Source organism: Lygodium microphyllum, chromosome 14 (assembly GCF_053477565.2).
Source record: "Lygodium microphyllum isolate KBCC chromosome 14, Lygodium_microphyllum_v1.1.10, whole genome shotgun sequence".
In the NCBI taxonomy this organism is placed as follows: Eukaryota; Viridiplantae; Streptophyta; class Polypodiopsida; order Schizaeales; family Lygodiaceae; genus Lygodium; species Lygodium microphyllum.
Genome location: NC_141148.1, coordinates 15,400,856 through 15,428,541, shown reverse-complemented (window position 1 = coordinate 15,428,541; position 27,686 = coordinate 15,400,856). Strand labels below are relative to the sequence as shown.

At 41.3% G+C, this 27,686-nt stretch overlaps 1 protein-coding gene across 7 annotated transcripts in view; it reads right to left on the bottom strand.

Moving 5' to 3' along the window:
* Positions 1–23,861, bottom strand: part of LOC148025350 (kinesin-like protein KIN-UB) — a 90,508-nt gene extending 66,647 nt beyond the window's left edge. For 2 of the 7 annotated variants that reach the window (XM_087692393.1, XM_087692394.1), the window contains exons 1-2: positions 23,292–23,857; positions 22,534–22,634 (exon numbers count right to left, since the gene is read on the bottom strand). In XM_087692393.1, coding sequence (XP_087548519.1) covers positions 22,534–22,634; positions 23,292–23,538 — 348 coding nt within the window. In that variant the 5' untranslated portion in view covers positions 23,539–23,857. Of the gene's footprint in view, positions 1–22,533; positions 22,635–23,291 lie in introns of all 7 variants that reach the window. The other 5 variants (XR_015693054.1, XM_087692395.1, XM_087692390.1 and 2 more) reach the window with 5 other exon arrangements.
* Between the last annotated feature and the right edge of the window lie 3,825 nt (positions 23,862–27,686).

Here is a 27,686-nt window from a genome sequence, read left to right as displayed (position 1 = left end):
TGTATTACTACACTGACAGTACCCGCCACTGCACACTGCAAGTGGCGGGCGCCCGTCACGTCACTTTATTCTTTACATTCATTTTTTAGTGACTAGTAAATAAAGGAAGGCCCGGTCACACATTGTGACTGTTGGAGTTCCCATTTCTTGTCTCTCTCTTTCTTGCTCTTACTCTCCCTCCATAGCTCGTGTGCAAGCTTCGATCCTTCTCACCTTTCACAAAGATGGAAAAAAGAATATAGTGGTTGATGCATTATCACATAAGCCTCACATTTCAACTATCAGCATGATATATCATACTAAATTGTATGGTATGAAAGATTAGTATGCTACTAATTCAAATTTTGTGAATGTATATAATCAGTTTTTCAATGGCCAAAGGCATGATCACTTAGTGCTTCAAGATGGTTTTTTGATGATGCATAGGCAACTATGCATGACGAAGCAGTTGAAGCCTAAGGTGATGACTAAGAGTCATGCTCCTTCTTATGTAGGGCATAGAGGTATAGATACCACAGTGAAGGTAGTGGAGCACTTTTTTTATTGGCTTGCTTTGAGACACGATGTAAAGGAGTTCGTCGGGACACACATCATATGTCGAAAAGTGAAGTATGATAGGCAAAAAATGCCAGGTTTATTGCAACCCTTGCCTATTTCTGATAGGCCTTGGCAAAGCATGGTTATGAACTTTTTCTTTGAGCTTCCTTGGATACCTATAGAGAATGATAGGATATGAACTATTATTTGCAAGTTCAATAAGTAGGCCCATTTCATTCCGGTAAGGAAGAAGATATAGATTGATCATCATGCTTATTTTTTGCAATACGTTTTCAAGTATCATGGCATACAAAAGTTGACCATCAGTGATCAAGATCTACAGATGACCAGTTTGTTTTGGCAAGGGCTCTTTGAAAACATGGGTACCACATTGAAATTTTCTTCATCCTTCCATCTGCAAACTAATGGTCAATCTAAAGAGGTTAACTACATAGTGTCAGATCTCTTGAGATGCTATATATCTGAGCATAAGTCACAATGGAAGCAATATTTGCCTTTGGTAGAGTTTACATATAATAATATAGTGCATAGTTCCACTGGCAAGGCTCCATTTGAGGTCAAGAATCGAGTAAGAATGAGTTAGTCAAGCTACCAAGCCAGTATCAAGAATTCCAAGATGTCTTTGATAAAAAGAATGCAGATCTCTTACCCAAGCACAAACCATATGATTGTGTTGTAGAACTCCATGAGTAGGCTCAACTGCCTTTTGGACCCATCTACATACTATCCCCTGATGAGCTAGCTGAACTACGCAAGAACATTGATGAGAACTTAGCCAAGGGGTTCATTAGGCACTAGAAGCCTCCTGCTAGAGCTCCAATTCTATTCGTGAAGAAGAAAGACGGATCACTTCGAATGTGTATGGATTATCGAGGACTCAACGAGATAACAATCAAGAATCGATACCCTTTGTTGTTGATACCATAGATCTTGGAATGCCTTGGAAAAGCCAAGATCTTCACAAAGATTGATCTACGAGGAGCTTACAATCTTATACGGATCAGAGAAAAAGACGAATGGAAGACAACCTTCCACACAAGGTATAGTCACTTCCAGTATGTTGTTATGCCATTCAGTCTCACCAATGCTCCTGTAGTGTTTCAACATATGATGAATGATATCTTCCAAGAGCATCTAGATGATTTTGCAATTATATACTTGGATGATATCTTGATATTCTCAAAAGATTCAAAGAAGCATGAGCACTATGTAAAATTAGTTTTGGAAAAGCTCCAAGAAAAAGGACTATACGCAAAACTTGAGAAGTGTTTTTTCCATCAAACAGAAGTGAAATTATTGGGATACAACTCCCAGAGAGGAATCTTCATGGATCCCAAGATGATCGAGACTATTACTGATTGCAAACATCCCCATGTGTCCGTGATGTTCAATGTTTCCTTGGCTTTGCCAACTTCTACATGATATTTATCAAGGATTACTCAAAGATAGTCACACCACTTACCAAACTCACAAGAAACTGAAAGTTCTCATGGACCCCAAAAGCCGAGAAGGCCTTCCAAACCTTGACGATCGCTTTCATCACTGCCCCAATCCTAGTCCACCCAAATCCTACCAAGCTCTTTTTCTTAGAGACCAATGCATCATTCCACTCGAGGAAGTGTTGGGTATAAAGGCCCTTTACGTGCTCTCCCATGTATATATTACTTCACACATGTGAACTCACCCTAGCGGATGTAAGTGTACCGTACCCTAAGTATAAATACATTCTTTTATTCTTTGTGTGTACCACACTCGTACACACCTATCTGTCGACTCACTCTCACTGTTAAACAATATTCAATTTTGTCATTGAGCTCCTTGATTAACGTGCCTGCTCTCAGCTCTCTTTCTCTATCTGCTTCCGCCTCAACTCTTCAAGAAGTTCTCCCCTCCAGAGATAAACTATGAGATCCATGACAAAGAACTCCTTGCCATTGTAGATGCCTTTGATACTTGGTGTCATCACCTAGAGGGTGCAGCCCATAAAGTTATTGTCTATATAGACCACAAAAATCTAGAATACTTTATGACAACCCGCATCCTCGATCGAAGATAATCCCGCTAGAGTAACTTCTTATCTAGGTTTGACATTGTCATTACCTATCACCAAGGACACCAACAGTGCCAATCAGATGCTTTATCAAGAAGATCCTACCTAGCACCTAAGAAGGGAAAATAAGCTTTTGATCAACAACGAGCACTACTACTCAAGCTAGAGCACCTCCAGCTAGCAACCATCTCCAGTTGTCACCAAGACAACCCTACCTTAATCTAGTTAATCCATAAAGCCTTGCCACATGGTGATTTAGCCAACAATGTCAAGAGAAAAAATCAAGAGGGAAAAGAAAATGAAGTTTATGAGTTTCAGAAAACTAATGGATTGTTATACTATAACGATTTACTTTACATCCCTCCAAGAAACTTGAGATTCCAAGTACTCCAACAATGCCATGACACCCCAACAACAAGACACTTTGGAGTTAATAAAACCTTAAAGTTTATTTCAAGAGATTATTGGTGGCCCCAGATATGGAAAGAAGTTAAGAAATATATAAAATCATGTAATACCTGCAACAGGGCCAAAGTACCTTGTCACAAACCACATGGCCTCCTACAATCCTTGCCCATTCTAGCACGACCCTGGTCCATTCTAGCACGACCCTGGTCTTCTGTGTCCATGGATTTCATAACAAATCTTCCCAAATCAGATAAATATGACTCTATTCTTGTTGTGTTAGATAGGTTCACAAAAATGGCACATTTCATCCCTACTACCAAGACCATCACAAGCGCAACTACCACTAGACTCTTCCCCAGATACGTTTTTAGATTACAAGGACTCTCAGAGAGCATCATCACTGATCGGGGTCCCCAATCATATCTAGTTTTTGGAAGAGCCTTCGCGATCTCCTTGAAGTCCAAGTTAAGTTCTCCATAGCAAATCATCCACAAGCTGATGGTCAAACAAAACGGCTAAAATCAAGTCTTGGAACAATATCTCTGTTGCACCATCAACTACCATCTCAAGATTGGTTTGAGCTCTTTATAATAATAGTATACATGCATCTACCAAGCAAACTCTCTTCTTTGCAAACTATGGCCAACATCCAAGGATGGATGTCCATCTCTCTAATCAATTAAAGAACCCTGCCGCCCAAGATAAAGCTCAACACCGAATAAATATACACCAAGAACTCAAGCAACAAATCCAAAAGACTCAAAATCAATACAAGCACTATACCAATCAGCATCATCTCCAACATCCAACATACAAAGTCCGTGATAAAGTATGGTTTGTCTAGCCTTCCTTCCATGGATGGATGGTAAATCCCTGATTACAACTTAATTATAGCAGCAAACAATTAGTGCAAATCTGAAAATACAAATTTACCTACTGATATTGGACAATGCACACCTGATTGGCCCCAAAATTGGCACCCCTTTTGGTATTTCTTTAGCTTTATTAAAGAAGAAGTTGATTTACGATGGGATTCTTCCCAATCCCTTTCGGTATTCCAACTCCCCTTGCTGTTGAAAATCACCAGCAAGTCTTTAATCTGATTTGCCCCTTGATTTTGGGCAATCAATTGGCCTTCACCCGCTTTGATGGAGATGGAAAATGCCCCAAATTCAATTATTTGCTAGTCCCTCCACTTGAATAGGCTAAAAAACAGCTTCAGCCCTACTAAATCCAAGTCTTTGAGCTTCTAATTTTTGGCACGCTTCTCGAGGCTACTGCTAAACCCTAATTTCTGCTATAGATTAGGGTTTACAACAGAGAAATCTAGAATTTCTCAGCCTCCAAGGGTCCACATGCTGAGATCTTCGGAGCAACAATGTGAAACGGCTAGGAGATGAGAGGGAAAGCTGTAGAGAGAGAAAATTTAGAGTTTTGTCGCCAAGAATAACTGAAAATCAATCAAATGCAGCTGCTGCTGCTCTGCCACAATAGCGTGTAGATACAAAGAACTAAAGAAAATCGGTCATTTACTGCTGCTGCCCTATCTCAACAGCCCATAGATGCTATCGCCTGCTGTTGATTGGTCTTCTTCTGTCCCTGGCTGCCTCTAAAGGTCCTCCAATAGCTACAAATCAGACCAGCAGTCTCTCCTCCTCTCCCTCTTGCAGGCTCAATCATAAAAATGCCTCTCTCCAACCTCTAAAGACGTTTTCAGTCTCACATGGGCAATTTTGATAAGTGGCAACCTTCCCAAATGGTATTTTCAGTATTTTTCATAGTTAAATATTAATTTTCAGTCTTTAAATACGAAAAATTAATCTAATAATTATTTCGGTGCCCTGAAAATTAATCTAACTAGCCAATAATTAAATTAACTGAGCAACTTCCATTCCTGAGTGTATCTGCACCATCTTTGACCATCAGATTGGCGTTAGGTACCATTAAACGCCACTTCTCTAATGTCACCAACTATCACTTATGGCCAAATGAATGACCTAGGTCAACAACTGACACCAAATACCACCAAGTACCTGTGCGGCATAACTTATAGCAACTTTTGCCTTTGACATCCCGTCATTTCTTCGGGTTCCAAGCTCGTAAATTTACTTTAATCCCAATTGCACCTCACATGTGCAACATGTACTTAATCATGTGATTAAAAATTAATACACATGTTAAGTGAGGTTTCAAAAATACATGTCCTCATGACAGCCCTCCCTCTTGAAATCTTTGCAATCATCTTCGATTGCGCTACCAAATGCATTATAAGCCTTTACTACACTTGAATTTTCATAGGGCATCATAGTCAATAAAACATTGCGCACTACTGTTCAACCATTCCTATGCCTAACATATGCTGAAAATTACCATCCAACATAACATAGCATAAGACTCACAAAGAATCTCAAAAACATTACCAGATTATCATGTGACATGTCCATTTCTCATGAGCTCAACTCATCTGGCAAGACCAAACCATAGTATAACGAAAACCAAGCATAAACCATGGCTAAAATATCAATGGCATCATAACATATGCTGTTGTCCATGGAACTAGATGTAAACCATTGAAAACTAAGCATAATCTGATAATAAACTGAACACCTTCTGATCTAAGAACTAATCGCAAACTGTTGCAAATGTGATCCCAAACTGATCACAAACTCATTGCAAAAACTGACCAACAATCAGTACAAAAACTGATGCACAATTGATCCAAAAAGTGACCTTAAATGGTCCTCAAGCTGATCAAAAATTGAGCTGAAACTAGTCAGAATTTTTGTCTCAAAATTGAGGCAAAATTCATGCTAAATTGATCATAAGTTGATGCAAAAGTATAGTTCCAATGCCCGGGTGAAACTCATACTCACCTGCATACATCTCACAGTGACTAGTACACTAAGTAGTGACCTCATGGCAAGCGAATTGTCAGCGCAGTACCTTGGATGTCGTAACATTCCGTTCTGCCCCGCTTCCGCATTGGAGCCACCACCCCCCCTTTTAAATTAAAGGAAATCCCCCCCCCCCCCCTTATGTCGTCGCCGATGATAGGTGGTGAATGGGAGGGAAGGGAAGGAAGGAAAAGACGGCGCCATCAGCGATGATCGCGAGGGGAGGAAGGCAAGGTTGACGACGTAGGCGAGAAGGGAGGCCACATCTACACATTCCACGACCACCTGGAGGGCCTAAGGAGCCCTGCCGCTTTGCAGACAGCGACACCTAGTGATTAGCACCACCACAACCCCCCCACTAATAACCCCCTTTCCCATTATATAAACACCCCTCCCAATCGCAATAAAAAAAGGCCTTGGAAGGACTGGAACGGCACGCCGAAGGGTGGTAGAGAGAGAGAGAGAGAGAGAGAGAGAGGAAGAAGAAGAGAAAGAAGAAGAAGAAAGAGAAGAGAAAAGAGAGAGGAAGAGGGAGAGAGAGAGAGAGAGAGAGAGAGAGAGAGCGAAAGTTTTGGGAGATTCCTCCCTTCCCCTCCTTACAGGGTGACCACACACTCTGTCTCTTCCCCCCGCAACCTATTCCCTTTTTCTACGGGTTAAACCCCCTTCGTGATGGAGGAGAGTCACCCCAGCACGCTACCTCTCTGACGAGAGAGAGAGAGAGAGAAAGATATATATTTATTTTTTTATTTTTTTTAATAAGCCGAAAGTATGGCCCCCAAACAAAGGGAGACACACACCAATGGTAATCTCGCATCCAACAATGGAGCCACCGGCAAGGGCATTACTGTTAATACAAATACAACGTCGGGTATGGATGATTCATATCCCAATATCCAAGTACTAATTGCCATCTCCGCTATTCATTGAGACATAGGGTTTATCGCTTTGGTATGCACATGAGTTCATTTTAACAAGTAATCTAAATTTATTTCTCAATAGTCAATGAACTCATAGGGAATTATGGGATAACTCTTTCCGCAACTAAAGATGACCTTGCATAGATTTATGTATATGGCGCGTTGAGATTCGCACAAAACCTTGTGTACCCAAATACAATCATTCCATCCCAGTGCTACATGACAAAATCAAACGTAGCATGAAGGGCATATAAGGTTACCTTGAGGTTGTACACATAGACCGTACATACATGGAAAAGGTTATACGAAATAAGCATCGATGGTACATAAGTTGATCTTGCATTAAAGTCTTGCATCCATCCTATGAAGGTTTCGCATTGAGTAATGGTTAAAGGGTTGTCTTGTGTTGCCAAACCATGAGTTGAGTACAACTCGCACAATAATTCAAGGATTACTTTGCATTAGAAGATAGTCTTGCATCGTTACAATTTTGTGTCGCATTCTTTAGGGGAGAGGAAAATAAAGTCGATTAAAATTCTGCATAGTATCGCTCCTTCATCCCAAGGGGGAGAGCGGATATGCAATGGAAATGATATCATTGCATTGTTTGGAAAAAGATACAATCGGTTGTTGGTTGATCATCGAACAACACCCTAAATGTTTTTACATTTAGTCGATTGTTGGATTGAGATTTGGATGATTCTTCCAAGTGCTTGCGTTTGATGATAAATGCATGGCAAGAGTCAATAATGACAAGTTGCCATGGAAAAATAAAGAAATATTTTCTTGGAAGATGATATTAGGCTGATTGCCTTGATTGTGCTGATTCTTAATTGGATTAATTAAGAAAGCATATTTTGTGCGGGTGAATCATCTCCAAGGTCACACCGCATTTCAACCCAATAGAGCACCGCTCAATTCACGGGCCGAAGGTCAAGTGGTGAAAAGGCCAACCACGGAAGTTGTGTCTCACTTCTAGGTCGCTTGGGATCAATGGAGCTCTCGACACCCCTTTCCTAGTCCGGAACAGAGTTGTAGACTGCTGTGAGCCTAACGTCTAGGGCGTTGAAAGATCCTATTCTAGATAATGGATGGAAATTATGGTGCCATGTGATTTGAACGGTGTGTAGCAAAACATGGATTAAAACTATCGAAGGCCCCAGAAGGATTAACAGTAACATTCGCACAAGGAGAAGCCAAGGAAGTGAAACAAGTCTTTGCAGTCCAAGTAGAAGCCGACAAGTGAAAAGCAAAACTCAACTTCTTAGTAATCCCCATGGATGATTTTGAAGTGATATTGGACTCATTGCAATGTTTGGTAAAGGTGTAAATGAAATGATGCTAGATATGCAAGGAGAAGGCGTCAGAGTACCATGTGAAAGAATGCAACTGCCTGGCAGGACCCCAATCAAAGTGCAAATGAAGGAGAATAAGCCAGGAGTATCATGCCAAACAGTGAAGCCAACTACAACCCAACCAAAGGGCCAGACCCAAAATGCACCAGCCCAAGGGACTATTATCAAGCCACGTATCATGACATGCAGTGCCAAGCAGGTCAAAAAATCAATCAAACAAGGAGATATGGTCTATCTGTGTATGATCCGACCAATTGAAGAAGAAGAAAATGGCAAGAAACCCAAACAACAGAACAGGAACACAGAGGTGGCAGAAATACTTGAAGAATTCAAAGATGTAATGCCAGCCGAGCTACCCAAGGGTCTACCACCCAGGCGAGATGTGAATCACAAAATTGAGCTGATCCAAGGGTCTGCCCCACCGGCCCGAGCTCCCTATCACATGAACCACACTGAGCTCATGGAATTGAAGAAGCAACTACATGAACTAGAAGAACAAGGGTTCATTCGCCCTAGCAAATCCCCCTTTGGTGCCCCAGTGTTATTTGTAAAGAAGAAGGATGGGGGACTTAGACTCTGTGTAGATTATAGGGCTCTTAACAAAATCACCATAAAAAGCAAATACCCCATGTGGAAGATCTCTTAGATTGACTGCACAGGGCCAAGTACTTCAGCCGTATTGATCTTAGATCAAGATACCACCAAATCTGCATAGTCGAAAAAGATATCCCAAAAACAGCCTTCCGCACCCGATATGGTAGTTTTGAGTGGTTAGTATTAGGATTCGGCCTAAGCAATGGGTCAGGCACATTTTATGGCCTCATGGATGGAGTCTTTAGACCGGAGATAGATATCTTTGTCATTATCTACATAGATGACCTCCTTGCCTACAGCAAAACCTTAGAAAAGCACAAGCAACACTTACGCCGAGTTTTTGAGAAATTGCGGCAGCATCAGTTACATGCCAAGCCTGAAAAATGTGAGTTCGCAGTGAAAGAGTTGGAGTTCTTAAGCTTTATTGTAGGAGCAGATGGAATCAAAGTGGACCCTAAGAAAGTGGAAGCCGTCCAAAGATAGCCTGTATTGAAAACTGTAAGAGAAGTGCGGGAGTTCCTCGGCTTCACAGTATTTTATCGGAGATTCATCAAAGATTACAGCCTCATCACTGCCCCCCTCTCCCACCTCACCAAAGAAGATCACTCTTTTACATGGGGGAACACGCAACAAGAAGCCTTTGAGCAGATGAAGAAGTGCATGAGCCAAACTCCCGTCCTAAAAGTGTCGAATTTCACCAAACCCTTTGAAATCTCTACAGATGCATCCGACCACGGCATAGAAGGTGTACCGGTACAAGAAGGTCACCCCATTGCTTATGAGTCAAAGAAATTTACCAATGCTGAAACAAGGCGGAGCACACATGAGAAGGAAATGTTGGCAGTCATCCACTGCCTTAGAAAATGGAAGCACTATGTTCAAGACAAGCATACAATAGTCTTCACCGACAATATCTCCCTCAAATACCTCCAATCTCAACCCAAGTTATCGGCAAAGCAAGCCCGCTGGCTAGACTTCCTAGCCGAATTCGACCTGGAGATTAAGCACAAGCTTGGCTCCACTAACAAGATAGCAAATGCCTTGATCCGGAAAGCTGACCTGAAAGCTGTCAGTGTGGTCAGCAACAACTTCATAGAACTAGTCAAAGAGGCCCTAGAGCAAGACCAAGAAATGCACAAGATAATTAGAGATGTGGAAGCAGAGAAGACCCCACATAGAATGTACACCTTAGAGGAGGATATCCTATTTTTAGGCAAGAGATTGTATATTCCCAACAATTTGGAGTTGAAGAAACTCATCCTGCATGAGATACATGATGGCAAAATTGGAGGCCACAAAGGGCAAAGCAAAACCTTGGAGGCCCTTAGAAAGCAGTTCTTTTGGCCGAATATGAAGGAAGAAGAAATAGACTACATCAAAACTTGCCCCACTTGCCAACTGGTCAAAGCACCACGATCAAGACCAGCAAGACTACTACAACCATTACCGATACCCAACCGCCCATGGGACGTCATCAGCATGGACTTCATTGTGGAACTACCTGAGCGGACTATTTTTCCAAACAAGCCCACTTCATCCCGGCCAAACCACCACTGAATGCCAAGGAGATAGCACGCCTCTTTTTCACACATGTATTCAAACTTCATGGCTTACCATTGGCCATTGTATCAAATAGAGATGGAAGATTCATGAGCGACATGTGGAAGGAACTTTTCAAGACCTTGGAAACACAACTGAGATTCTCATCATCCTTCCACCCGGAGACAAATGGACAAACAAAACGAGTCAACCAAGGCATCGAAGACTATCTCTGGAGCTATGCCCTAGTGGACCAAAAAGATTGGGCCTTGTACCTTGATGTCTTGGAATTCCACTATAATAGCTCCATCCACTCAGCAACGGGGTACACCCCCTTTGAGTTAGCCAAAGGAAAAGAAGTCATTACCCCACTGGCCTTAGCATCCGGAGCGGCCAACGCGGAAGATCAAGATGCAGAAGAATTCTTGAAGAAATGGAGAGACCGAAATGCAGCAGCTAAGCAAAGCCTCGAGCAAAGCAAGATCACCATGACCGAGCAAGCCAACAAGAAGAGAAAGGCTGTACTATTCGCCAAAGGAGACATGGTCCTAGTTAGCTCTAAGAATATGTCACTCCCCAAAAACATGACCCTCAAGTTCAATCACCGCTACTATGGACCCTACCGAATCACTCGAGTGCTGAACGAAGTCACCTACAAATAAATTGGACCTGCCAGACAGTGTTTGTGTTCATAATGCGTTTCATGCTCGTCTTCTGCACAGGTTCTATCCCGACTACCAATGGGGACGGCGCGTACCAATGCTCCATTCCAACGGTCCCTTTGAAGTAGAAGCATTCCTCCGACACCAGGAACAAAGAGGCTTCCTTGAATACCTCACCAAGTGGCGCGGGCATCTACTCAAGGAGGCCACTTGGATCTCAGAAGCGGAGGCCTGCGAACATGGAAAGGATGCCTTCGCCCTTTGGCTCAAGAAGAACCCCCCTGCCCCTTCCAACGACCCTTAAGCCTCTCCAAAAAACCAAAAAACAATGCGGTTCTCAATCATAGACCCCAACGTGCCTCCACTCCTCAAATGTAATCGAGTCGAGGGTGGACCCGCATGGTAACAATCATCAAATAACTCCAAAACCAAAGCCCCACTTTTCCAGTCTAGATGGGTAGACACTGACCAGCTTGCTAGAAAAGGCTGTGTTAAGACCCCCAAGTCCTAGTGCGGCAGACACTGGCCAGTCTGATAGTATAGACTGTGTTAAGACCCCACAGTCCCCTTAGACCGACAGACACTAACCAACTTGCTAGGAAAAGCTGTGTTAAGACCCCGGATGAGTCAAATAACAAACACTACCCTTAGATTGCTGAGGACAGCAATCCAGTAAGCGGGGGTGAGTGTAAGGGCTTTGTAGCTATACCAGCACCTATATAGGGAGTAGTAGTGACTCAAAGCCCTGCCTTGTTTCCACTCTACGTGTGATTCCCTATACCCAGTGGTAAACCCTCTTATGTGCGGCGTCACGAGGGTGTAGTCCTGGGATGTGTCTTTGTTGTCCCGCTTTTTGGATTGAATAATACAAGAGTATACCTTGAGCTCATATATCGTGTTATCCTTTCTGTGCTGTGTTGAGTGCGTAACGAGTGCAGGTTTATCAAGGGGGGGGCCCGTCACCACGCAACCAGTCGCATGTACGCCCACACACTGTGTTGCCCACTCAGCGTCCAACTCTCCTTACTGAAGATCCAACTCCTTGCAGTTGTCGCCTTGGTCTTGGGAAGCGTGCAAAACCTTGGGCTTTGATACCAGCTGTTGGAGCTCAATTGGAGTAAACAGGAGCTCAAGGAGTGAGAGTGATAGAGAGAGAGAGAGAGTGAAGGTGTGATTTAATTTTGGGTGTACCAACAATGTGTTGGTACACAAAGAATAAAATGTATTTATATTTAGGACACGTAAGAATGCATTCAGATATACAACTAAATAATACACATGTACTATACACGAAGGTGAATAAAGGGCCTTTACCCCAACAAAGATCTCAATCTCCATAAACCCCGAGGGCAATCTCCATGGTTTGCAACCTAAAAACTGGGAGCACAACTAACTGAGACTATGAAGACTAAGGCCAATACATAGGCTAGCAAGAAAATGTCAAAAATAACAGGTCAGCTGCATTAAATGCAACCAACTCGCCATAAAAACCTGGCCGTGTCCGACCTGCCACATCAACTACCACGTGTCGCCTATTGTACTTGCTGCTCCTGCCTATCCAGGGAATATCCAACTCTAATACATATACCCTCTTCTTTTGCTGCTACTTTTACAAGAAAGCCCTTCCTCTTCGAGCTTTTCTTCTTTCCAAGACCAAGAACCAAGCCATATCAATGTACTACTGATCAATGATGGAAAAATGCTAATTTTCCCTCTTTGTACTCACATCTTGCAAAGAAATATCATGTTTTTATTGCATACTAAGTAATGCATGTATGTATGTACATCTTTTTATGATCATGTAAGGGCGAGAACTACTTCTCCTCGACTCTCTGGTTGATTATAACCGACTCTTTCCTAAAGGACTTGGATTGAGCAATCCATCTTCAAACCTCAATCTTGTCTCCATTACTTTTACATTTCCATTGCCGTAAATTGTCATATTTTGCTTTAAGTATTTGCTCTCTCCATTTCTTGAAATATTAAGTCTTGAAAAAAAATATTATAATTATTAAGCATACTACATTATTCGGGGCATTTACAAACCAATATTGCTTGTACTATGATGCCTTATGGAAATTCCAATGCAATATTAGCTTTTGGCACATTGCAATGCAATCAAGGATGATTGCTAGATTTCAAGGGGAAGGTCTGTCATCACAATGACGTGAATTTTTGATACTTTGTGTAGCATTTGATTAAGAGTTGCTCCAATATGCAAATATGACTTGCACATGTAATGTATAGGTTAGTTATTTCACAATGTGTAACCTAAGACCCCAAGATATTAGTTGGTGTCAAAGGCAAGTTATAACAAGTTGTACTTAATAAGTACTAGGTGATACTTGGTGTTAGTTTCAGCCTACAGCAATTATTTGACCAATAAATGTTAGTGGTGACACTAGGAATTAGGCATTAATTAATTAATGCATGTTCAAGGGTCAAATAATACATAGGACCAATCGGGGGTCAAAATGGCCTAGCCAATTAAAGTGTGGATGGGCATATCAATTTTGTGGGCAAGACCAAAGGGCTGAATTAATTTTCAGAATTAATTAAATGACTGAAAATTATTAAACAAGTTTGGTAAAGACTAAGAGAGAGGGAGAACAAGCTGCACCTGCAATGTGGAGGCCATAGCAACCCTAGGAGGAGCAAGGAACAGCAAGCGACAACCCCAAAAGACCCTAGAGAAGCAAGTGACAATAATTTTAGGTTGGCAATAGCCAACCTGGAGCTCTCAAGTAGTAAGCAACAGCAAATAGGGCACCTCTGATCAGGGCAGCAAGAGAGTTTTCGGCGATGAAACTCTGAATTTTCTATCTCACCAACATTCTCTCTCTTCCTCCACCTTGCCTCAAAATATCTCAACCATTGGTACAAGATATCAACCAAATTTGGTGGACAATAGAGTGCATTCTATTGTAAGCCCTAATTTACAGCAGTAATTAGGGTTTAGCAGCCACATTGGGACTGTTCCAAATATTGAAGGCATACTACACAGAAATCAACAACTGAAATTGAAGCAATTGCCAAGGATTTCAGAAGCCAACCCATCCCGATCATATTCGGGGCTAGATTTAACCCACCAATGGTCATTTGAAGGACAAGTCCTAGGTGACATCAAGGGGCAAACTGACAAGAAAGCCTGCTGGTCATTTGTGACAAGAAGAGGCAATTGGAGAGCAAAGGAGATTCGAGGAATCTTAGTGCAAACTACAAGGCAAGATTTTTAAAAATACCACAAGGGGCGGCAATTTTGGGACCAATGGGCTGTCCATTGTCCAAGATTGAGTGGTAATGTTGCATTTCCAGTTTATGTGAATTTTATTATTGCTGTAATTAGTGTAAATCAGATCATTACAACCCTTTCCCCGAAAGGAAGGCTGGTTTCATCTTTTGCCAATCGTGTAAAGATATCAGCTGATGCCCAATCCCACATTCTCAGCATGGTGCCCAAGCTGCATGCCCATACCAAGATCGCATTTTTCATTTCTACCAATGCTCTTTGATCCTTCCGATTGTGATGCATCATCATTGCTTGAACCCAGTTTACTACCGTATGATCACGTGATTGTTATCTTGCACTTAGCTGATCACGAATTCAACAAAAAGCAATCACAGTAGCTTGCAATCACATGCCTTGGGCCCAACTACTCGAATGAATTGATGTTTCCCAGAAATGGAACCTTGTAACCAGCCTTCCTTCTTGGTCAAGGTGGTATTTGACCTAATTTAACTTAAATTACAGCAAGCAATAAATTCACAAATCTGAAATCAACATTGTACCACCTAAATATTGGACAATCGACACCCAATTCGCCCCAACAACTAGCGCCCCTAGCCGTATTTCTTTAGATTGTATTGCTCCATTTGAAGTACACAGAGATATAGGCTGATCTCTCTTCAAATCCAACACAGCGAGCTGTCACAGATGACCAGCAGCATCAAAGATCAATTTGTGCCCTTGACTAGGCTACAATTTGGGCACATATTGGTCCACGAACACTTGAATGCATGCCAATTTAAATGGAGATGGGCTCCCCCCTTCAAATCAGCTACAAAATCTCCAATTACAGCTGCTGCTCTGATCATAAGGGCTAATTAATGAGCAACGGTTCCCAAGGTCGCTGAGAAACCCAGATTTCTGTTGCAAATTAGGGTTTTGACAGCATTAACACTACTCTGCACATTCAAGCTATAGGGAATTTTTGAGAATGGCTGAGGAAAATGTCAAAGAGATTAGAAATAGCCAAGAAAAGCGAATTCCGATTTTTGTCAGTAGAAATGGCTCCAATCAGCTTCTGTCCACTGCCAAACAGCCCAACCAGCTGTCGCTTGTTGCCCAAAGCCAAGAAAATGTTATCACCTGCCCCTAGTCAGGGCAGAAACAGTCACATACTGATTAACAGCCTCTTGGGGCTGCGCCCTGCAGCCTAAAGCCTCGTGTCAGCTAGTGCCTAGTTCCTAGCTGCTTTTGGTGACTAAAATCCACTCTCTCAGCACCAGCCACATCCAAAATGACCAACCTTGGCTTCCATCCGCCCCCAAACAGCCTTCCCTTAGTTTGCATGGCAGGTTTTCTCTCAATGACTAACAAATAGCACATCTTCTAGATCAAAACTCAGCCTCTAGACTTAATTTTCAGCCATTAATAATTGGCTGAAAATTAATTATCCTCTTGTCCCTACCCATTAATTGGCTGGTGCCAATCCAAATTTAATGCACTAAGCCCCTTGGAACTTGAATGTTGTTTAAACTTTCATTTGGCTAGCCTTTGGCCTTAGCCTTTGGCCTTAGCCTTTGGCCTTAGCCTTTGGCCTTAGCCTTTGGCCTTAACCTAACATTAAATGTTTGATTGCCTAGGCCACAACACCACAAGTCATTCTATAGGCCCAATTAATGCTCTAGGCAAAAATGGACACCACGCACCTGCAAGTACCTATCCAACAACTTTTGTCAATGTCTCACAATGGCTTTCTTGGGCTTTGGACTATCACCATGCCCGAAAAGCAACTTGCACTTCACATGTGCACAACTTCATAATGCCAAACCTAAGCATTAAAATACACATCCCTATGACAATTATTATGCCTATGCCTAGTCAACCCACACACAAATGGACCCACTAAGCACATCTCTGATACATGGTGGGTACTTTGGGGCAAATTCCCAAAGTAAACTCCAATCCCCCACCCCACTCACCCGACTAACCACTCAAAATGCACAATCCACTTGCTACGGCCAAGAACGCGTTCAATGATAAGGCTCGTTTAAATGAGTCAAATGTCACAACTTGGCGGAATCTAATGCAACAAGTGCCTGAGTCTCAAGGTCTTTGGGATCTAGTAATTGGTCCACTGGCTATGTCGACTATCCTACCCTAATCATATCCCTCAATGGAAGTTTGCAATGCTATAGCAAATGTCACGTTGATGCAAGGGTTTTCCTTCTCGAGTTTCACTAACAATTACAACACTTTTCCCTTACATCTAATCATTGGAATCGTCTCATTAACCACTATGCAGCAAGACATTAAACCCAGTGTATCAATCTTGATCACAAGCTGCAAGAGTTCTCCATTTAGGAAGGAAATGATCTAAAAGTCAAGATGGTTGAATAGAGACTGTTACTAAGTTCGCCATCACTAGCTCACCAAAGTTAGATGACCATCAAATCACACTATTTTTTAACAAGTTGTCTCCAAGATACTTCCACTTCATAGAGAAAATCATTTCATTAACTTTAAATTTTCAGCTAATTAAACATCCCCAAAACTCAAATATTAAGTACCTAAAGTGTCCATGCACTCATAGTGTCCAAGAGCCACTTGAGATAGCCTGAACACCACCCTAGACAATTGGCTGGCTCATTTGTCTATAAATAGGGGTCTGTCTAGTCACTTTGCACAACCCAAATCCTTTTGCATCTCCAGTCTCTCTAGTCTACCCCTCCTCTTCGATTGTTGTCATGACTTTCCCGATGCTTTCCACACCTACATTTGGCTCTAGCTATTGTTGCCATCACTCCAACCCTCTTTCGACTATTGCAGTCCCTATTCCCAACTACTACCCTGATCGTTATGACCTGGTGGACGTGTTTTCATCCATAGAAGCTGCCCTGTTGTTGTTCATCATCAAGAGCACCTTTTCAACATCAGCTTGATCTGTATTTGCATTTACAGCAAGTCGTTTTGGAGTTTGCAGCACTTTTCAACATCGGCATGATCTACATTTGCATGTACAGCAGGTCGTTTTTTAGTTTTCATCACTTGTCTACATCATTCTCTACTCAAATTGGTGGTTACCACACATATGATCCATCTTCGGTGGATGTCACACTCACACACCTCTTTCATTTACACCCAACATTCATTCAATTTCATCAAATCCCCTTTTTCTCTAGTTTGCGCTTTCATGTTTTTGCCCGAGTTATTGTGTTTTAGTCATGTTCCTACCTTTCTATGTTTTCTCATTGCAAACCCTAGTATATCTTCACACTTCTCCATATTGAGCTCAAATAACCTATGGAAGTTCTCAATCCAATCAACGAATGGAAAATCCCTTCCTAAAAAGGGATTGCAACTCCACTCAAGTCCTAGGCCTGGGGCATAGCCCTACCCACCAAGTGTATGTCTTCCCCTAAAGCATGATTTTTATGTGTCTAATGGCTATGCATCATCCGATGGATGCGCATTATCGAACCAATACAAACCAAAGAAGGTTGTCCACTCGGCCAACCTGCATTTTGTGCAATATGGGGCAAATTTTGAGTCATCATCGCCTCCAATAGTGAAGAAAACCCTGTGATTGAGCGGAGAAAGTCCTAGCCATGTGCATTTTCATAACCAAAGGGGGGCTACAACACTCTACGGGCAAAGAAAGATGTCTACCAAAGTGAACATGGATTTCCAAGCCCACCATAAGGCCCTCGTCCTACCTACACTTCCCCTAGACCAAAAACTAGATGGTGACAACTTTAGCTCATGGAAGGTTATGATGGAGGCCATCTTGGAGTCCTATCATCTAGCAAAGATGAGAACAAAGAGGGTTGACCATTCGATGATTAAGGATCCCAATTCTCTTTCAGTATCGAAGAAAGCTAACTTCGAGAAGGCCTAGGTGCATTGGGATAAAGCTTGATGCTTACATTCATTCTTTCATGTTTCTCTCATGCACACTGGCAATCATTGCTCAATTCAAGCGTATGACGGCGGGTGCCAAACAGATTTGGCTACATTTGGAGCAACAATACAATAGAATGAAGCCACGAAACGGATGTTCTTGGAGGTTCAAAGGGACTTTTTAACTAACAAAGGTTGCTTTGACGAAAAATCACATTAACAAACTACAACAACTGCAACAAGAGATTCTTCAGGTGGGGAAGGGGATCTCCTCCAAAGACATGGCTGTGAAACTTCTTGCATAGCTAACCTCCCAATATGGTGGATTTTACTATTGTTTGATCACTTCCGAGATGGTTGATACTATCATCTCGAAGAAGTTGGTGCCCATGGAGTTGGACCAAGAGGACTAACTAGTTGAAGCAACATTTGGTCCTCAAAACTCAAAGAAGAAGGGCAAGGAGAAGAAGAAGGGCATCAAATCCAAGAAGCTAAAAAATGCCACCTACCATAAGTGTGGCAAGACATGTCATTTTAAGAACTGCTTGAATAAGGACAAGGAGGACAAGCAAGACATCAAAGAAGGATTCCAAATCATCAAGGGCATCAACTACATCATCATCATCTGTGTTTCTAGATCCAAAGGTTTTGGAGTCACACAACTCTCTCACAGGATGGGATTTTGCACTTAGGTTTAATGCAAGGCAATGTGCTCATTGGCAACAATTCCTTAGTACTTGTTCACGGCATAGGAGAGATTCAAATCATCCCAGATGGACATGGCGGTATCTTCAACTTGGAGGTGCTTTACGTGCCAAGTCTTGGCCCCTTCGTCAGTGAGCAAGATGTACAACCTGGGGCCGCTAGTGAAGTTTGATGCATCAGTGCCCATGATGTTGGACCAGAGGACCGGTTCAAGCAACATTTGCCCCCCCCAAAACTCGAAGAAGAAGAAGAGCAAGGAGAAGAAGAAGAAGGGCATAAAATCCAAGAAGAAAAATGATATCACCTACCACAAGTGTAGCAAGCCATGTCATTTCAAGAAGAATTGCATGGATGAGCAACAGCAACAGCAACAGCAATAGGACATCTTAGAGGGATTCTAAGTCATCAAGAGCAACAACTGCTCCATCATCATTTGCATTTTAGCTTTTCATGGTATTTGCCATAGCAACTACCATCAAAAAGGCTAGAAGATCATGCCATACATTTAATCCCTAGTAGCAGTCCACCGAATAAACCATCGTATGGGTGAGTGCAGCCTAATGAGAGATTATGAGCCACGTACATGAGCTGTTAAAAAAGGGGCCTGATTCAGCCCATTTCATTCCCCTACTGCTCATCAATGTTATTTGTGCAGAAAAAAGGATGACTCATGGAGCATGTGCATTGATTACCATTTTTTTTTTTAATAAGATCATGATCAAGAATCACTTTCCGTTTCCTCCAATCAATGATGTAATGGATAAATTGCAAGGGTCTACCATTTTCAGTCATATTGACTTGAAAAGTGGTTATCATCAGATTCGGATAAGCCCTAAGGATGTGCACAAGAGACCCTTCCATACTTCTTTAGCTTGTAATTGTACAATTTCTAGTTATGCCATTTGGACTCACGACTACTCCAACCACATTTAATCATATGATGGAGAGGATTTTTTGGCCACACATGGCATTTTGGATACATTCTTTTATGACATGATTGTTCACTCAAAAAATAAAGAGGAGCATTGTTAAAACTAAGCCATTTTGTTCATTGAGCTAAGGAAACATCTCTTGGTTATTAATGATAAAAAGAGAGAATTTTTCTTCCATGAAATTCATATTTCAAGAATGATCATGAGGTTCCAATTTCTTGGGGCTATGCTCATATCGTAGATAGTGTATTCACCACTTTCCTGAAATTGCATATCCATTACATGCCTTACAAAAGAAAGGTATATTTTTCAATGGATAAGAGATGGAAATATCAACATTTGAGAAGTTGAAAGAAAAGTTGACTTCAAATCTAGTGCTTACCTTGCCAGATCTTTGAAAGTCATTTGCGATAAAATATGATGCACATAGTAACAACATTGGGTTCTTTTACTACAAGAGGGCCATGCCATTGCCTATAAGAGTTGTGTTCTACATGGTGCTAAAAGAAATTTACAAGTGTATAAGAAAGTATTGCTTGTTGTACCTCATGCACTCTCTACATGGAATCATTACCTTTTGGGGGCAAATTAGACTATGTATACATGACTAACCATTGAACTTTACAATATTTTCTTACTTAGGCAAATGAAACCAATCTAATTTCTATCAAAAATCTATTAAATGCGTACATATTAAATGTGTAATTCTACCATTTCATGTGGCATTTCAGATAGAACCCATCTAAGGGTGATAAGTTTCATGCAAAATCAAAGGTGAAACATTTCACAGTTACCTTGGATGGAGCCTTTTTGGCAGCGATGAAGCAACTCATGCCACACTACTCAGCACCTCCACCCAAAGCATAAGTTTACCGCTTTACTTGTCATCCTTTGGGATAGCAGGCTCCCCTCCATGGACATTTCTTGCTTCTTGGTAAGGGAGATAGCTATTGAGGAAAGGCTTGTCCTAACTACAAAATGTAGATCTGTAGGACACTCAATTTTCTTGAAATGCCAAACAGCCATGGAAAAGATGGAGAAAGGAAGGAGGGGGATGAAAGATCTGAAGAAGTAGACAAGCACTCTTATTTGCCATGAAAAACTGTGAAGGAGTAGCAAGTGCTCCCATTCGCCATGGAAGGATCCTTTTGCAAGCTAGGAGGGGAAGAACTCCTAAACTCTATTAGGCACCCTCTCACTGCTATATACCCTTCCATCGACTTAGTGCCCAAGCTACCAAAAATTCCCATCTATTGCACCTAGGATCACCAAATGCTTGATCCAATCCAATCTTTGCTCCATGCACCTCCAAATGTAGACAACCCACCTTCAAAGTCCATAAACCACCAAGTATGAAGAAGTCATTCAGCTTTGGAGGGCAATGAGCTCCTAACAAAGGACCACCACCTCCAAAAACGTTGCCCCTACATTTGCATCACAAGCTCTTCACATGGAGCACCCACAGCAAGGAAGAAACCTTTGTACTATGGTTGTGAAAAAAAAGGAAAGTTTGGAATCAAAGAAGCTCCAACTCTTGGTAAAATCTTTAATATTGTGATGAAGCTAGGGATGGAAAATGAGAGCCATTGACCCAATGTGTAATGTCAGTCTCAATAGGTGTGACTATCAAGTGTTTGTTGCAATAATTAGTTTGCGATATGGCCCATGGTATCTTATTCAAAATCAATTTATGGCTCCTATGCTTCACCCAGTCACTAAGTTTGGCATTAGAGCCAACTATAGAACACAACTCTCAAATTAGATAAGAGAATCCGAAGGGTGGGTATGATCCTCCTCATATATCTGTTGTTTTCACAACCACAAAGTACACCTACTATCTGATCCAGAACAAATCATCACTCACTGCGGTCCCAAAGTGCAACCTGCAAAGCCTCTAATCACAATCCACGTTTTCAACACCACGAGGGTACATGTGTACAGCCACCAAGGAAGTTGATGAATAAGAAAAGATTGCCTTAAATAGACATGGAAGGGCTAAAACAATCTAGCTAATTCTTGTCCTTGCCTAACCAATCCAACTATCCAAGTGATTGGGATATCCAAACATTGTGTCATGGGCTACATGCATGCCCAATACTCGCATGTACCAGCCTACCACATCATCCAGGCATCCCTAATCATGGACCATAAATAACCACTTTGGTTGGCAGCAGCACCCGGATCCATTATGCTTAGTCCTTTTGCATGTTATTTTCTCTTTAATACTCCTTTGAGATACAAACACTAGCCAGCCTTGTAAGGGGCCTAAATTTTGCAATAATTTGAATGCTTCCTGCCTGTAAATTTTTGCATACATAATCGGCAATTCATAGATGGGTTCATTCTGGCAAGGCCTATGCTACCATCCTTGGATCTCAAATACGAGATCTCATACATAATCATCAAAAGCAACAGCAAAGCTCCCAAATGAAACTCATACCTATCTTCTGAGAATATATCATCTAAAGTGGTTAAAACAAACTGACTTCCCGTGTGACACCACTTACTGCCTAATTGTGATTAGATACAAGCTAGGAGTAGTCAAAAACTGGGTATCACACAAACCAGTAAATCCTCCTCTTCTCATAGCTAAGAATATGATATGGTGCTTCCAAAGAACCAATCCCAAACCTAAGTCATAAAATGCACAATTCAGAAAAGTTTGTTGTGAAAATTAATGGTGAGAGATCATGATGCAAATGGATTATATAGGTCAAAACTCATTGCGATGCTAAAAAGGAGCACGAAAAACACAGACTTTGGTGAAACACTCAGAATAGAATAGAAAAAAACCTCAGGTTGCAACTCAACACAATCAGCAAAATCAGCGTCTGCAACCAGCTCTTCTGCATTTGGAGGTCGCAATCTCACAGCTACTCGCACTCTGCCTGATACTGCTAAAATATACAGAACAGAGGATTAGTTTTATGTATGTATTGGTTACTGATATTAAACTCAGATGCTCACTGCTGCAAGTATTATCTTTCGATAAATATGCGAAGGTAAACGCATGGTTAAGTACGTACAGAGCGTATGTCGGCTTAGAGGTTTTTCTCTGAATTGATTAAAAAGAGCACCTAATTAATTGCACCTCTCTTAAGGACCTATTGTCAACGAATTCGTCAATACGTTTGGAAAGTTGGTTAAGGCATGAGCAGCGTCCCTATCACAGTAAGGCAAAGATGGCAGTCCTTACCCTTGCACAGTAGTACAAGAAGTATAGACAGAGCAGATAAAAATCAGACCTTCGTATCCACAATCGAATAATAAGTGCTATATCACTAAAATTGACAAGCAAATCTTTCATGCCACACAAACCATCAACTCCATCACAGTTTTGTATCATTGCAACAGTCGATGAATACGGCAGACGGACGAGATCGAAGCTGCAAGCACGCAAGAAATGCAAGCACATTTGCTGTGACGTCAATGTTCTTTGATAAATTCATTTACAATATGGGACTGTCCTCAGAATGGTACACGTGTACGTGCCTCTCTCTCTCTCTCTCTCTCTCTCTCTCTCTCTCTCTCTCTCTCTCTCATATATCGACCTGATCCTGAGGCACTCTTCCCATTTCTTTGAGTGCCTGCCGCGAGGCGCTTCCCAGTAGCTGATGCAGGATGAGAAGGAGAAGATGGCTTTTGGTGTTGTGCCGGGGAAGGCGATGATGACGGTGAAGGGGGAGAAGGAACGAAGGATTTCACACTGGCGGAATTGTTGAAGGCAAATGATCTATGATCAGGCCTTGCTGAAGCGCGAGAAACTGCTGCTAAGGATCCGTTTCTGTAGGAAGCCATCCCTCGTTGATCAATCGCACGTGGATCCAAGTTGAAACGCGGCCATGGCAGCTACTGTGCTTGAGATAATAATTGAACCTAAAGCTTCGATCAAGGAAAAACCGTTACCAACAATGAATGGCGGTGGGAAGCAAGCGCAAACGCGTGCAATGTCAGATTCTCAGAGATGATCACAGGCACTACGTCGCTTTGCGACTGCAATGAGTAAGACAGAGAGAGCAGAGAAAGGAGATAAAGGTATGCTGGCGATAACGGGACAAGATGGCGACAGAAGACAATAGCGAAGAGCGGTACATATACTCCTGATGTAGAGAGTAGTTGCTAGCAAATCCCGGGCTTCGCTCTTCTGGTTCGGATTAACTATTATTTGGTTCTTCTTAACTGATATTTGTTATGTTATTATTTTTAATCTCCGTTATCAATTGTTCATGTCACGTGACATGAAGACAGCCATGTTGCATCATGATTCATGAATAGCTATGTTCACATGGGCACCAAGAACCCTTGAACTCGCAACCTCATTGCTTGAGATGGCCATACCCAACACCTTGATGCCTTCATAAAGATAACTCAATGCATGAGCAAAGATATCTCAAGCATCATAAGCCACACGCATTAAGGTTATCCCAATATAAATTACAACATTGGTCAGGCCCGGTAACCATGCATTGCATAGTTTGCAATCTTGCAAAGCTCATGATGCTTCACCTCATTCGCTTTGCTCTTTTGTGAGCGTTGCTTTCCCTTACTCACAAATGACCAACAATGCACTTCACGTACAATGAACAATGCATCCTACCTTGTGTAAGAAAGCATAAGTTACCTTCGTCTAGGGTTAAGTATAAAAGGTGGAGATGTAACATGTGAAGGATATTTTTGCCATTTTTCAAGCAATACATGCTTTGAGATTCCTTCCTTCCACCAACTAAGAGGGTGCATGCTCTTAGCCACCAAGATATGGGGTGCATACCATGTTCCACCTTGATATGAGGTGAGTATTCATGTTGCAGCATACATCTATGATTCTCAGCCTTCCATGGCAATACTATTTCATGCCTAGCTACCTTGGCTATGGCTTCCTTGCAAACATGGTGTATTTCATGTATTTCTTTGCGAGTATGGTGTATTTCATGAATTTCTAGTTATTTGATTTGCTGTGAAAACTAGTATATTACATTGATATCAAAGCATCAACTTCGATCCATGGGAAGAGTCATTTTCATGGTAGATCTAGTCATAGCATGGTTACAGGGTAAGTGGGAGCCAAAAATTTAGTCACATGGTCTACACATTTCAAACCGTGACTAGTGGGAGTCTTCTATAGCAAGTCGGGATCAAATTGGTGGATCTTGAAGAAGGCATGAGGGAGAAATGGCGGCTTCAAGGTCATTTTGGCAGCTCGTGGTCCATTTGAGGGTCATTTTGGGGGTTTTTGATCCTAAATGTGGTCTAACTATGGATTAGAGGGGTTGAACCCTAGATTACTTTTTGAAACAAGCCTCTTTCCTCTTTCTCAAGCTTTCTTCTTCAAGCTGCCATGGAGGAAATTACTCATCTCTCTCTCTCCCATTGTTTCTATAATCTATGCAACCTATCTAGGACCAAAATAGGCATCCTAAGCTTGTCATCAAACACCTATATGCTTGGATTTTGCGAAGTATTCATCACGATGTTGAAGAAGCAAGCTTGCAACAGTTTGCACCATTTTTATAGCACTTGAAATTGCTTTTTGATCAAACATGTAGAGATCGGAGGCTACAAGCTCTTCTACAAGGTCATTTAGATCACTAAGGTGATGTACAATGCATCAATGGCATTCTTCATTCTCTTCTCTTCAAGATTGAAGCTCTTTTCAAACCCTAGCCATAGCTGAAAATGTACAATATGAGGAATCCTTCAATTTCTTAAAGATTTGGCCTCTTCTTGACTTCTCCTAGCTTCCTAATAGCAAGGGCAAGCATCTACATCAAGCATTGGACCGAGATTGAAGATTTCTTGTAAGATTTAAGCATTCTTTTCTCTCGAATTTGGGCAAAACATGGCACCCACTTGATTCTTCAAATTTCTTGACCTTTGAAGGTTGGAATCATGGGGCTTTTGGTTCTTAATGCCTCCTAAGGCTTCTATGCATGGGATTTGGTCAAGAATTGATGGTCTTGCTTCAATATTGTATGAATAGGGCTTGTTCTTAGCATTACAAGTGTATGGGCAGCATATGCAAGCTTATGTGCTTCAATGGAAGAGTTCTCTATCAAAGATTGAAGTCTTCTACCCTTTTGGATGCTCATCATTGATTCCCTTTCAAATTTTCAACCACATTTGGAGCAACAAGCATCACTTCTATCAAGCTTATGGATATTGAAGCTTTCTTGAAGGAGAAATTGAAGTCTATGAGCTACATATTCATCATGGGAATTGCAATTTGAGGATATTCTTGGCTACATCAAGCAGGAGATCAAGAATTTCAAGTATCAAACGGTTATTGGAGCTTCCATAATCATCTACTCTAACAATAAAAGAGATATTTCTAAATTTTTCTCTTAATCCCTTTAATATCCAATTGCTTAAGCCATCCAATTGTTGAAAAGGAAGAATTAAGAGTTATTTCATTTTAGAATTACCAATTGAATGCATATAGACCCAACTTAGGATTGAATGATGTTATGTTGAATTCTCTTCATCTTGCTCAATAAAAATCAGTAGCTAATTGTTACTAATCTCTTCCATTTATTGGAAACTTTATGCATAATCTTAACCTTGGTTGCTTGATATGATTCATTGCAATTTGGCTCAAAGTAAAATCAAGTGGTAAGTGGAATAAAATTGTAAAGCAGTGAGTCAACGATGTAGGTATTCCTTACCTATACCCATTTCATTTTCAGCCCTATTTTATCCCAATTCTTGCATATCATGAAATGGCAAATTTTTTATTCAGCCATGTATATTATGCTTTGATTGTTAGAATACTAGCTTTGCCATGTATATTATGACCAAGGAAAAAGGTCAAGCCAGATGAGATAGCAAGACAATAGTGAGGTGACCCCCTCCCTTGCTATTTAAGACTCCGTAGGGGTGACAACTTTGCACACCTTCTAGAGTTTTAGAGCCCATTTAGGTGCTTATCATGCCATTTTATCCCTCAACACAAGTGGTGGACTACGGAAGACCACTTGAGAAAGAGTGGATGAAGATTTGAAGACTAGTAGTACCAAACATGGCAGTTTGTGACATCCTTGAGTAGATATACAAGTCTTTCTAACATGTATCTATCAGTTGTTGCAAGTGTTTCTTGGATATTTATAGGTTTCCTACAACCATCACATATCTATTAGTTGTTTTGGGGGGTCTACAAGTACTACAATACCCATTTCAGGGTGAAATAGGGCTTCTACAGGGTGCATGAATTCACAAGACATGTTCACAGTTTCTATTATAGGAATTTCTATCATGATCTGATTTGGGAGCTTGATAGCTTGATTTGAAGAGGAGATATCAGACTTTGATTTAAATCAAAAATTTCAGTAATCAGACTCTGGGAGCAAAAGTTATAACAAATTTTTTGATAGGGGATCTAGTGGGACTACACCTAGATAGACTAGACCAGGGTGAACTGTTTGAGTTCATTTCACCTATATACCCTATTACAAGCTGAGATCTCACTAAATCTAGAGTATCCCTACTATATAATCTTCCTTTTGATCAAGAAACCATTGTCATTGGTGCAATACTAAGCAAGTTATTTACAGTTTTCTTCCCCTCAATCATCTTTGACAACACCTATCCATAATGGCCAAAAACAAAAGAAAATATCAAGTCATTGAGACCATTCAAGAAGACATTAGAGAATATATTAATGATCAAAACAACACTAATGAATCCCTCAATCATAACCAACAAGATGATGTTGTAAGTGTTGGTAATGCTCATAGTGCACGAGTGGGTAATAATGGAAATTCCTTGTCTCATGAACTGTTTGAAGACTCTATGCTTTCAAGAGGGATGCATATGTTGAACATTGGGATGAATGATCATTATGAGCAACTATCTAAATCCTTGGGAAAGGTTGAGAGCACATCCAACAAAGTGGATGAAGGACTTCAGTAGCTGGTCAAGTTTATGAAGAGTGGAATTGAAGATGTAATAGCAGC